At 53.2% G+C, this 12504-nt stretch overlaps 3 protein-coding genes across 3 annotated transcripts; 2 read left to right on the plus strand and 1 right to left on the minus strand.

Moving 5' to 3' along the window:
* Window positions 1-466: 466 nt before the first annotated feature.
* EsH8_VI_000068 (S-adenosyl-L-methionine-dependent methyltransferase) lies at window positions 467-1365 on the plus strand (the record flags this gene model as incomplete). The annotated part of the gene is made up of 2 exons (XM_083271321.1): window positions 467-1142; window positions 1196-1365. The coding sequence occupies 2 exons, from the start codon at window positions 467-469 to the stop codon at window positions 1363-1365; spliced, it is 846 nt and encodes a 281-aa protein (XP_083126495.1).
* A 2189-nt stretch (window positions 1366-3554) lies between these two features.
* EsH8_VI_000069 (uncharacterized protein) lies at window positions 3555-6034 on the minus strand (the record flags this gene model as incomplete). Its single annotated transcript, XM_083271322.1, has 6 exons — window positions 3555-3805; window positions 3887-3942; window positions 4000-4198; window positions 4258-4384; window positions 5482-5793; window positions 5858-6034. 6 exons carry the CDS (start codon window positions 6032-6034, stop codon window positions 3555-3557), a joined length of 1122 nt encoding a protein of 373 aa, XP_083126496.1.
* An 865-nt stretch (window positions 6035-6899) lies between these two features.
* On the plus strand, window positions 6900-12185 carry EsH8_VI_000070 (chromatin-remodeling protein SWR1 domain-containing protein; the record flags this gene model as incomplete). The annotated part of the gene is made up of 1 exon (XM_083271323.1): window positions 6900-12185. One exon carries the CDS (start codon window positions 6900-6902, stop codon window positions 12183-12185), a length of 5286 nt encoding a protein of 1761 aa, XP_083126497.1.
* Between the last annotated feature and the right edge of the window lie 319 nt (window positions 12186-12504).

Raw genomic sequence — 12504 nt, forward strand, 5'->3', positions numbered from 1 at the left:
TGTGGGCCAGACCGCTGCGGGGGTTGTTTAAGGTATATCTCTAAGACGGAGAGTGAAGAAAATGCCGAGCCTGGAACTGGATTTGAGGGCACACATGGACGGTAGAAGCTCAAAGGAACCGCCACGTCGATAAGCTAGCATCGGCCCCTACAGCAAGCTCACCAGACCGATCTCGGCAAACCCCTCGCTTTTCCGATGACCCACAGTGCTGTCGCGCCCCCCAGTCCTAACTACAAAAGCAAGCATGGCGGGGGAGTCATTGAGAAGAGGTCTTACAAAGACAAAGTTAAGCATCCAGTGGTACCAGCCACCGTTTAACTAAGCCGGTATCAACCGAGAAATGTCGAATTTCTCTGGCTATAATTGTGGGCGGGGAGGGGAAGGCTCAAAAAGCCAGGAACTTACTCTGAATTCACCTTTCCCCCATAGTACGCCACCTCATTGACCTGGTAGGGAACACAACACCATGATAGTCTATCGACTGCTTCGGCCTTGGATATTGATAGCCACCTCGGCCTGGTTTTTCTTTGTCACCATTGCCAAACTTTTCACGTCACGCGACTTACGCACCTTGTTCTCCTGGCCCGCCTTTCACGAAGCCTGGTTCGGAAACTTCTGGTCTCACATCGCACCGGGTGTCAAGGCCAATGCGGACCCGCTGGTGCTCGCGCTCCTCGAGGGCCGAATCCTCAATGGGCGCATCCACGAGGAAGTTGTAGGAAGCCCGGTTGAGGGGACCATCCTAGAAATTGGAGCCGGCAGTGGCATGTGGGCGGACGTATTCGCCAAGGTCACGCAGCAGGCATCGAATCGTGGCAGCAGAGGCCCGACCAAGATCTACGGCGTAGAGCCAAACTCCCATTCTGCTGCAGCACTAAGAGAGCGCGTAAAGGTCGTTGGGCTGGAGGGCACGTATGAGGTAGTGCCTGTGGGCATCCAGGACCTTAACAACCCAACAGCATGGGGCGCCTGCATCGAACCCGAAAGCATTGATTGTGTTGTGACGGTCCAGTGCTTGTGCAGCATTCCTGAGCCGGAAAAGAATGTTCGCCTGATATATGACTTGCTCAAGAAGGGCGGTCGATGGTACGTCTACGAGCATGTCAGGGCCGAACAAGGAACGGCGGTCCCGCTTTTTCAGCGTAAGAGTCTCTGTCCTAAAGAGCGTAGAAACTGTGTTTTGACTTGGGAACAGAATTTACCGACCTTATTTGGCAGTACATGATCGGTGGCTGTCGTCTTTGCCGCCCAACGGGCAAGACTTTGAAGGAAGCTGGCACTTGGACTAAGCTTGACCTGGTACAGCCGCGGGACGAGTCCGCATACGAAATGGTTCCGCACATCATGGGCATTTTGGAAAAGTAACGACTCGACCGATGAAGCTTGAGGTTTTAAAATAAAACGAACCATCTACGAGTCAAGTATGACACCGATTAACACAGACTCTGGAGGCTGGTTTCGTTCTATCGTCCGGGCATCAGTTACCACCGTCATAGAACATACTACCTTGCGTAAGAGTGGACTTAATTACCCTATGCCAACACATCTCAGGCGCATTTTGCTCAGAAGTTCATAAACCCTCACTTGTAGTCGCAAATATGTGCCAATTGGGATATCAAAACAGTGGCATAGTGCACTAATCTGGTCCCAAAGGAACATGGCGATCTCCAGGCATTTGAGACAGTGACGTTACTACTATCCGTAACGAAATCAGAGGTACTAGAATATAGCGTACTGGGATCATGCGCTTATTGTGCCTAGATTGGCCAGTGTATCTTTCTCCATCACATATTTATCCTATTTCTCCTATCCTAAAGCTGTTCACTCGAGTTCTCTCTTGCTTCTATATCTTAGCTAAGCGGGTTTACATATTTCTCATGTCTCTTTGGGTTTATGATTGGAAATCAACCGACGATGGTTGGGCATTGTTTAACTCCACCATTCATGTAGTTAGTGAATGCGTCGTCTGGATTACTTCTAGAGCTTGAAAAGAAGACGGAGTAGTCTTTTGTAAGCGCAACTAGCCTATCTAGACCAAGGTTCTCTAAAGCCTCTATACTGATTGCTCTTGGTACAAGTACCTGACAGTCCCTATCTGCAGCAATAGACCAAAACATTAGTTAATGCATGCAAACATTTCTGCACTGCTGTTAACACTGCTTGTAAGAGACCACAGGGCTGCGCTCTGTGCCTTGCGACAATTGCCCAGACTGGTTCTGTGACAGAGAAGGGGACAGAAACAGAGCAAACAAGGAGATAACAGATAATCCAAACTAATGGGATAATAAGCACTACCATCCACCCTTATCATTAAGCTGTATAATTCTACTTTTGCTAATAGACTAGTCCACCCAGCCTTGGCGGCACAACTGGTCGCCAACACCGGTCTCTTGGTAACATATATCCTTAATGAACTAGACGCACCCTGCCGCACCTGAATCATTAAGTGAAGATTACCTTCACCCACGTTCAGTAATATTAGCAAATCCCGGTCCCTGCATCGTGGTTCTCTTTTTCAATGTCGATGCCCAATGACGCTGATCGCTGGCCATTCTGCGGGATAACCAGTTGCCTATTTGACTGTAGGGTGGAGGATAACACACGGTGAGACTTGTCTGTGTTTTCAATCAATGTAAAGAGTGGCTCGAGTGTTTTTCGCTTCTCCATGGTTTTGCCTGAATCTGTCGTCGAAGAAATCAAAGGTGCCTTTTCGATGTCATGGTGTTGTGCTTGAAACGTCTTCCTTGATCTGACCTCAAGTGCGGGTGAAGGGATATTATGCAATGATGTCGACGAAGGGACGTGGTGATAAGGCAGTGCTGCCTCCAGGGCTGGCTGGTAAATGGGTAGGCATGGAATACCCAGCGACTGTGCATAGTAGGCGACTGCCGAATGTTAGCGTGAATCAACATTTTGAAAAGCCCAAATTTTCACCATACATGTGACAGAAGAGTTGTCATCATTCGCTTTAGTCGCTGGTTTGTCGTTTGGGGCCTTATGAAGGCTGGCCTGTCCATCATCCTTTGCAACGCGTTTCTGAGTTGGGTTCATGAGCCCTGGAGGTGTGTTGACGGTGCCCGAGGACTTCCAATTCCGTCCGCTGTGGTAGGATGAAGCGTAGTCAGGCATGCTCAGGTCTGACGAAACGTTGCTCAAATTCCGATGCATCGGTATCTCATATGCTGTGTGAGCAGTGGCACTAGAGGTGTCGGAACGGGACACGTCCCCCCAGTTTACAAGGTCCCCAACGATGGTTGTTGCATCTGCACCGAGTTGACTGTTGTTGACCACGCAGCTCTGGTCAGAGCAGGAAGTCGTATCATCTGGATTCATTGCCAAATGCAAGTTCGTCGCTGGGGTGAAGTCCAAAGTGGATGAAGTGTTGTCACGAGGGGTATCCGATTGGTGGGGAAAGTGGCTGTGAGACGCAGAGCCATTCTTCGAGGTGTACGTTGTCAGAGGCATGCTTTGCGGGAGTAAAGCGCCGTACCACATGGATGAGTTCGGCCATGCAATGGTAGACGTCTCGAGAATATCTGCAGTGGTCGGAACTGTCAGTAGATGATTTTGGGCAAGACTTGCGAGTGAAGCAAACACGAACCTAGCGGAGCGTGCTGGAAAGAAAACGCGACGACATTTTTAACTCGCTCAAGTGGCGTTGTCGCCGAGTCTCGAGGGAAAGCTTCAGTGATGGTCACCTTGATGCGGCCAAGATCGTCGGCGGGACTCCAGGTCGGTTGGTAAAGAATCTCTTCGCGGAAGGCAGGAAATCTGAGAGAGTCTAGTTCACCGTTCTTGGTGAATGCTACAAAAAAGTAAGTCAGCAAGGCTGGTAGCTTGCGCGTCGGAGCAGGCCTGGGCCCTGGCCAAGAACAGTTTCACTTACCGAAACTCTGTTGAATGGTTACAGGCCATTTTGTATTTTGGTCCAAGACGGTCATCCTGCGTCGTCTTCAGCAAAACTCCCTGTAGTATCAGACTCAACGTTGGAAGCTTTACCCTACGACTCGGCCATCAATGTATACGCGCACATCGAACAAGACCAGCTCAGGATGGTTGCTGTAAGACCTCGTCGCCTGGGTGATGGGCGGTTTCCCCCATGAAAGGATGGAAATGGTGAAAGGGGTGTTGTAATGGAGGCTGGGGACGAAAGTGTTAAGAGTTGGCAACCCAAACGATCCAAGAGCGAGGCCACGGTCTATTGAAAATGGGAGCAGTCAGCAACGCTGCGGGCTTCAGGGTTCAACATTGACTGACCATTATCTGGGACGACATAACATTCCGTCTTGAACTCCTTCAGCGGCACATGGTCGCCGTAGGGGAACAATAAGATGTCCCAGTTCTCGTAACGCATCTCGAAGATATTTAACAGTTGCAGGCAACGCTAGAGTGGGAAGTCGGAGGTGGGACGTGTGCCGGGGGGCTGTAGGCCGTGGGAACTTGGTTTAGAGCAGTGTAAATGATGGCGATTGTTCACCAATTCGTGTAGCAATCAAGATGCTTGTAATGCATAACACGATTCTTGTACTTTGTCGGGATGGGTTCAAGATGAACGAGCATGGATAGGGTGAACAGTTCGCAGACATGCAGCTTGAAAATGGAAATTCAAGGAGGCATCGATCGATCTCCCATCGGTTGGTGCCGAGAAAGTCAAGAGCTGCCAATGCGTTGTTGGCAAGGCCGAGCTACAACCACTGCCTTCCTTGGGTTAATGGCAGGAAAGACGCAAAAGGAAGTCTCGAAACCGCTAAGCTACCACTTTGGCGTGTGTTCAACTTGTAGGCAAGGTCGCTGGGACAGAAACGAAAAGTGACAATGAATAATGTGGACTAGGCCGCAGTCTGTTCAGGATGGCAAAGCAGGTAAGGAGGTACCTTGTAAGCCCTACCTCTCTGTGCATGCTCGAGGAGGCAGCACGATGATGGAAAACGACGGGGGGGGGGGAGAGGGGGGGGAACAACATAACATTGAACTCGATGTTAGCAAATAGGCAGGTATGTGACCAATGGCGGATGACCGCCACAGGTAGGCAAGATTGGGCGAGTATCAATGGCACGAATGGCACTAGTCTTGCCGGCAGAGGATGGCTGTACCTGCTTCACGATGGAAGTGAACTGCCTGTAACTATCGGCTGTTGCCAAGCCCGGGTCAAGCTGGTTTATCCAGGGCCGTGAGCCCTGAACCAGAACAAGGGCAGTAGTAGGAGAAACGACGGGGTTTGCATGGGCATAAACTTGGCTCGCGTGCATATCTTGACTTTTGACAACGCGCTTCAGTCCGGATTGTGGGTGACAAACATATGAACTTTTTGCTGGGGGCCGCCCAAAGGATTGCTTCTTCTGCTCTAAAATGTACACGTGTTTTTCCATTCGCAACCCTTTGCCTACATCAGGGTCTTCATGGGTCAGCATCGCCAGCCTTTCTCGCCTGTTTTCATGTCAGTTGCGTTCCCGGCGGTCAATCGTGATTTGCAGAACCTACCCGCACAGCGCTGGCACCGCCCAGCTCTCTCTCAAGTCCGTCGGGGTATTCTCTCGGGTATGAGGCCTTGTCGGGGTAGTTGAGGGCAACGACGCCGCAGACGCCGAAGAACGCAGCAACGAAGGCTCCGATCTGCAGCAGACCGCGGCCAGTGGTCGTCCAGGTGTACTCGAAGGGCGAGAACATGCCGAGGAGGTCGTGGTCTTCGTGGACAGGCTCGCCAAAGTTGCGTCGCTCCTGCTTGTCCCACCAGTCGCCGTGGGGATCGCGGAATTGACGCTTGATGAAGGGAGGGTTAATGTAGCCGCCGTTCTGTGAGCCCAAGTGGTTAGCCATGGCCTCCAGACCTCTGATTGCCAATTGAAGCGCCACTGACCATGCCGGGGTCCTCTGCATCGGAGAGCGTCGGGTAGTCGGGGTACTTCTCCTCAATGATCTTCTTGTCGTTCATCTGAGGCGGGAAAAAGGTTCGCTGCTGGACAATGGGGGTTCGTCGGGCTGCCTGAGCGGCACCGCGGATCGTCGAGGCCCGCGCGAATCGTTGGGACAGCATCTGCAATGAGGCGAGCGCGTTAGACAATGGTGTTTGGCAGAGTCAATTGAGGGAGGGAGGGACCGTACCGTGGCCGAAGTGGTGGTTCCGATGCAGCCCGATTGCTTGATCTTGATGTGATGTCGTCGTCGCAGGTCAAAGGCGAAGCTTCATTCGGTTGATGATTGCTAGCCAAATCCCTCGACTGTGGTTGGCTGATGCACCAGGAAGTTGTGCCTGAGGCTGCAATGCTGGAAATGCCTGTGTGCCGTGGGGCCGTTTGCCTGAGGTGCACAGGTGCACGCTGGGGGCTTTGGAATAAGTGGGCCGGCGATCGATGCCAGGATCCTGATTTGGCGCATTCCGTTTGACTGACTCCCTCCTCTGATAGCGTACCTAGTGTATTGATGTATTCGTAATGATCAGTCACTGGCCGCTGATTTCAAGGGAGCATGCAACCCCCTTGGTAGCGGGTGCTGTCGCGCTGTGGCAGCTGGGCAGGCAGCACCCAAGGGGGCACCAACAGCATCCAACGCCTTCCATCGCCCGTCGCCTCTCACCACCGCAGGCGTCCGAGCACCCGGGCGCGCAACCGTGGCACCAGCAAACCGCAGACCCCCCAGGGCCCCCATATTCTCTTTTCGGCTAGCCCAGGCAAAGGCCGAACTGCATCTTTGCAAAAAATCTATCATCAAACTTTTTGCTGATGACGCTGGTTTTGCACACATTTTCCCTTGCTGCCGGCCACCCAGACGTGTCGTCATGGTCAAACTTCGAACTAGAATTCACTGAGCATTGATGATTCTGTAGACGTTAATTTTGATGCTTCAGATGCCTCTTTCGTCGAGATCACGGCCCCATCTCGCGTCCGCACCCCGTTGCTATTATGAACAAGACCGCGTCGCCCGAGCCCGCGCATGCAACTCCGGAGGCCATCGAGTCCCAACGCGAAGAACAAACCGCGCCGCCCCTTCAATATGATACAGATCCGCCTTCATCGCCCCTCGAATCCCTTGGGTCCGACGATTTCAGGGATCAACTGACGCCAAACGGCAACGACTTCATCGGCCTCGACTTCGGCCCGCCCTCGCCATCGCCGTCGCCCCTAACTCCTCCACCTCCCCCCTCTGCCGACGACGATGACGAACGACCCTCCAAACGACGTCGCGTATCCACACCACCTGTCCCCTCCAGTCAACAGAAGAAGCACATTTCCCCGCCATGGAAGAAGGCCAGCGCCGACGGCCCAACGTCCTACACCGAGAATGGCAGACGAAAGTCTGGCCGAATCAACACCATACCCCTCGAGCTGCACCCGCCATCTCGCAAGCGGATGACGAGGGGCGCGCTTCATAGCAGCCCTCCTTCCAAGAACAAGTATGCCTCGACCAACGGTCATGCGACGACAAACACACCGAACGGATCCTCCAAGACTCCCTCGCGAAAGCCTGCCGCAGCTAAGCCCGCGCCGCCACCTGCCAAAACTTCCACCCGAAAGTCTACGGCGAACGAGACGAAACATACATCTCGATCGACGCGCAGACGATCTCCCTCCCCATCTGCGCAGCCCTTGAGACAATCCACGCGAACAAGGAGGGGTCGTCGCAGTTCCGTCGAAGACACTGCAAATACTGCATCTCAGGGTAGCCCGAACCGAACGCGGATTAAGCTACGCGTGCGCTCGACTGAGCTTCCCATTGTTCATCCAGATCAGGTCAGCAAGCGGTTAAGACTCGGCCCTAGCTTCGAAGAATACTGGGAAAAGGCACAAATACTACCCGTCGAGGAGGGAGGCATATTCGTACCGGAAGATGGGCCAAGCTATACTGATGAGATGGCCCGAAGGGATGCTGGAATCATCTTGCGTATTGAAGAGGCTGTTGAGCCTGGAGGAATCCTGTCGCAAGAGCGTTGCTCCCTGTTTGTGCCCGAGGCTGAGGATGAACCGCCACGCCAGTGGGCTCATACGGATCACATGGCCAGGGCCATGGCAAACTTCCGCAAGCTGATGCTTGCCGAACAACAAAGGCACCGCGCCCAGGCAAAGAAAATCGCTGAAGCTTGCAGGGATGCCTGGCTTCGACGTCAACCAAAATCAGCAGAGGTGCTCGAAGCGGAAGCGCGGGACGTATGGATTGGACGGTACAGAGTGGTTGTCAAGAGCATGTTCGGCACATGGGAGAATGTTCGATACGAGATCAATCGACGGAGGGTCCAGGAATGGGAGGCCGAGGAACAGCGCCGAGTCAAAGCCGCTCTCCAGGAGGCAGTTAACTTGTCCGAGCAGAAACTCCAAGCTCGACGAGCGCAAGCAGATTCCGACTTGTCTGATGAAGACGATCTTGAAGGCGACGAAGATCTCGACAACCTCGATAGCGATATGGACGACAGTCTTGCCTTGTCAGTAGATGCAGATGACGATGACTCCGGCAACGAAAACGATGACATCATGTCGTCATCCGACGAAGACGAGGGGGTCGAAGATCACACTGGCGATGCCGGCGATGCTGGTGACGAGAAGCTCACGCAGGAGCAGCTGCTCGCAAAATACGCAAATCTGCCAGACTTGGCTCCTGACGAGCAAGTCGACAGCAAGCTTACAAATGGCGTGGAGTCAAATGCAGACTCCAAAGCCGTCGCTACAAGTGCTGGAGAAGACGATACCAGCGACGAGTCTATTGACATGGACGACGATATGGGATCCACAGACATGGACGATAGCGACGAAGGATCTGATATGGACGAAGAGTCTGAAGGGGAAGATGAGGACGAAGAACCTGCTGGGTTGCTAGGCATGTTGTTTGGAAAATCCGAGCTCAAAGAAATGAAGGACGGGACGACACCGGACAGGCAGCAATCTGTCGATGAGAGTTTGCCAGCGACTGCCGGCGCGACCTTCCCACAAGCCGAGGCCTCATCACACTTCAGAGATGAGGTTATCGAAGACGAGGACGAAGTGTCTTTGATCCAGCATCCCGGCGTCTTCATGGGCAGTGATGAAATGGAGATTGACAAAACCGATGAACCATTGCCCACAAAGGTGGCTGCTAGCGAGATGGCCAACGGCGTTGGTAATGCGGATTTGGAGAAGGAACCGGCAAACTCCCCGTCACATGCAGACCACGGAATGGTCAACGGCGTAGACCAAAGAGCCGAAGCTGCGGAGAGCATTGAAACACCAGTCGCCATCAATGTGGAGGATGCACCCACTGTATCAAATGATATTGAGATGGCAGATGCGCCTTCAAAGCCAGCGGATGGGCCAGATACTGTCGAGATGTCTCCCGCTGTGGCCGTGTCGACAAAAAAGCTGAGTCCTGATACGGACATTGTTACCGTTCCGCCGAGTCCCGAACAGAGTCATTCGCCACCCACATCAGACACCAAGCCTTCAGAGGCCGACACAATGTCCTTGGCGACACCGGGGACAAAGGATGTCGTTAGCCGCTCAGCATCGCCGAACCCGCAGCAGGATGCAAAGACGGAGATTCCATTCCTTCTCCGGGGAACCCTACGAGCTTATCAGCACGATGGTCTTGACTGGCTTGCCGGGCTATACGCGAACAATACGAATGGTATTCTCGCAGACGAGATGGGCCTCGGTAAAACCATTCAGACTATTTCGCTGCTTGCCCATCTTGCATGCCACCACGAGGTCTGGGGGCCCCACCTCGTCATCGTGCCAACGAGTGTTATGCTCAACTGGGAAATGGAGTTCAAGAAATGGTGTCCCGGTTTCAAGATCCTCTCTTACTACGGAACACAAGAAGAGAGGAAACGGAAGCGACAAGGCTGGAACAATGATGATGTATGGAACGTGTGCATCACTTCGTACCAACTTGTTATCCAAGATCAGCAGGTTTTCAAGCGCCGAAGGTGGCATTACATGATCCTCGACGAAGCACACAACATCAAGAACTTCAAATCGCAGCGCTGGCAAACACTTCTCGGGTTCAACACCCACTCCCGGCTTCTTCTCACTGGCACTCCGTTGCAGAATAATCTGACCGAGTTATGGTCCCTGCTTTTCTTCTTGATGCCTGCCGAGAATGGCGTCGGCGGCTTCGCAGATCTGCAGGAGTTCCATGACTGGTTCCACAAGCCCGAGTCTCAAATCCTGGAAAACGGCCGCGAGACCATGGATGAAGAAGCCCGTGCAATCATTTCGAAGTTGCATAAAGTTCTTCGGCCGTACCTCCTTCGCAGACTCAAGGCAGATGTCGAGAAGCAAATGCCAGCCAAGTACGAGCACGTCGAATTTTGTCGCTTGTCGAAACGTCAGCGGGAACTCTACGATGGATTCCTGGCCCGCACCGAAACTCGGGAGACGCTCTCGTCGGGCAACTATCTTTCCATCATCAACTGCCTCATGCAGTTGAGGAAGGTCTGCAACCACCCTGACCTTTTCGTCGACCGCCCCATCATGACGTCCTTTAGGATGCAAAAGTCTGTTGCGGCGGAATACCAAGTCACGGACCAGTTCCTGCAACGGTCTTTACTTGCAGTCGAGCCAATGTCTACCGTTAGTCTTGGGGTACTTAACATGATTCCTACACAATACGAGAACATGTCCAACACGACGGCGGAGCGCATTTCACAACTCAGTCTGCACAGGATGCTGATGGAGCTGCGGGAGGCTCAAAACACCAGAGCCCATCTGGCCCGAACGAATCTCGATCCATCAACTGTTCAGTCAAACATAATGTACCTCGACAGTTTGGCTCGATGGCGTCGTTTCGAGGAGCTACAACATAGCGTCTACTTGAATGCCCTTCGAGGCCAACGTCGGCCCATTTACGGCAAGCGCTTGATCGACTTTTTAACGCTTGGCTTGGAGACTCGGCCCCGAAAGCCTAAACCCAGAGTTCCCAACCAGATCTTGAACTGGTTCGCGGAAGATTCAGACTTCCTTCGCGCTGTCATCCACAATGTCGATGAGCGGGCTGATTCGATGCAGACGACAATCCAAAAGTTTGCTTGCGTCACCCCTGCCGTTATCACTCGAGACATGAACGAGGTTGTCTTGGGTAGAAAGGCTGCACAGGCCTTCACGGACGAGGACCTTAAGCTATCTGCACCAGTCCGCTGGGCACCTTTCATGCCAAAGCAACCCCCTGTCGATTCGTGGCACGAGTCCCGCATGCGTCTCAGTATTCAATTCCCAGACAAAAGACTCTTGCAGTACGATTGTGGAAAGCTTCAAGCTTTGGACAAGCTCCTTCGCAAGCTGCAGGCGGGAGGCCACCGTGCCTTGATTTTCACACAGATGACCAAGGTGCTGGATATTCTTGAGCAGTTCCTCAACATCCACGGCCACAAATATTTACGTCTTGATGGTGCGACAAAGATTGAGCAGCGACAAATTCTGACCGACCGATTCAACCACGACCCAAGGATTCTGTGCTTCATCTTGTCGACGCGATCAGGAGGTTTGGGAATCAACCTGACCGGTGCCGATACCGTCATCTTCTACGACCAAGACTGGAACCCGGCCATGGACAAGCAGTGTCAGGACCGATGCCATCGTATCGGCCAAACTCGCGACGTCCACATTTACAGGCTCGTCAGTGAGCACACGATCGAGGCCAACATTCTCCGCAAAGCATCACAGAAGCAAATGCTGGACGACGTCGTCATCCAAGAGGGTAGCTTCACCACGGACTACTTCAACAAGCTCTCTGTTCGCGATGTCCTCGGTACCGAGGGCAATGACTTGGTCGACGATGCAGCTAATGCCGCCATGGATCGCCTTCTGGGCGGGGTCGACAGTGGAGCGTCAAGAAGCGTGGGCGAGGACCTTAAGCAGGCCGAGGACCAGGAGGACGTGGAAGCCGCCAAGGCAGCAGAGAAGGAACTTCAAGAGGATGACGCTGAATTTCAGGAAAAGAGCGGAGCGCCATCAGGTGCCTCGAGCACCCGCCAAGGCACCCCGCGGGAAGACACCGCCGGCCAGCCGGGCGGTCCGGGCCCATCGGGTCTTGGGCGGTTCTCGGAGTCGGTTGCGCCAGATGAGGCTGCGGAGACTGAGCAAAACGCCTGGGGCGAGCGGATTTATAATATTGACGAGTACATGCTGCGGACGATGGCGGAGCAGCTCAAGGGCACGGTGCTGGAGCTGCCGAAGGATAAGAAGAAGAGCAAGAAAAAGGGTCGGGACACGCGCAAACGGTAGGCGCACTTTGCCGGGCATGCCAGCGTCAGCGTCGGCGTCCTGTGTCATTATTACCATGTTCTCCTTTTTCTTGATTTGTATTATACGGACTGCGCATCGGAACATAAGACGGTCTCGACTATGATTAGACCTCGTTTGTACACTGGAAACGGCGTCTCGAAGGACGGTCGGGGCATGGAGTTAGAGGGGGATAATTCCGGCCGGGAGTGGTTGGAAGAAGGGGGCCCCCCTTTTGGCGGAACATAGACATTCACGAAGTTTTAAAAAATAAGATAAATCTCCAAGCACCGATGGATTAACTCGTCACTCAACTGCTTGC

Source organism: Colletotrichum jinshuiense, chromosome 6 (assembly GCF_051148585.1).
Source record: "Colletotrichum jinshuiense chromosome 6, complete sequence".
Classification (NCBI taxonomy): Eukaryota; Fungi; Ascomycota; class Sordariomycetes; order Glomerellales; family Glomerellaceae; genus Colletotrichum; species Colletotrichum jinshuiense.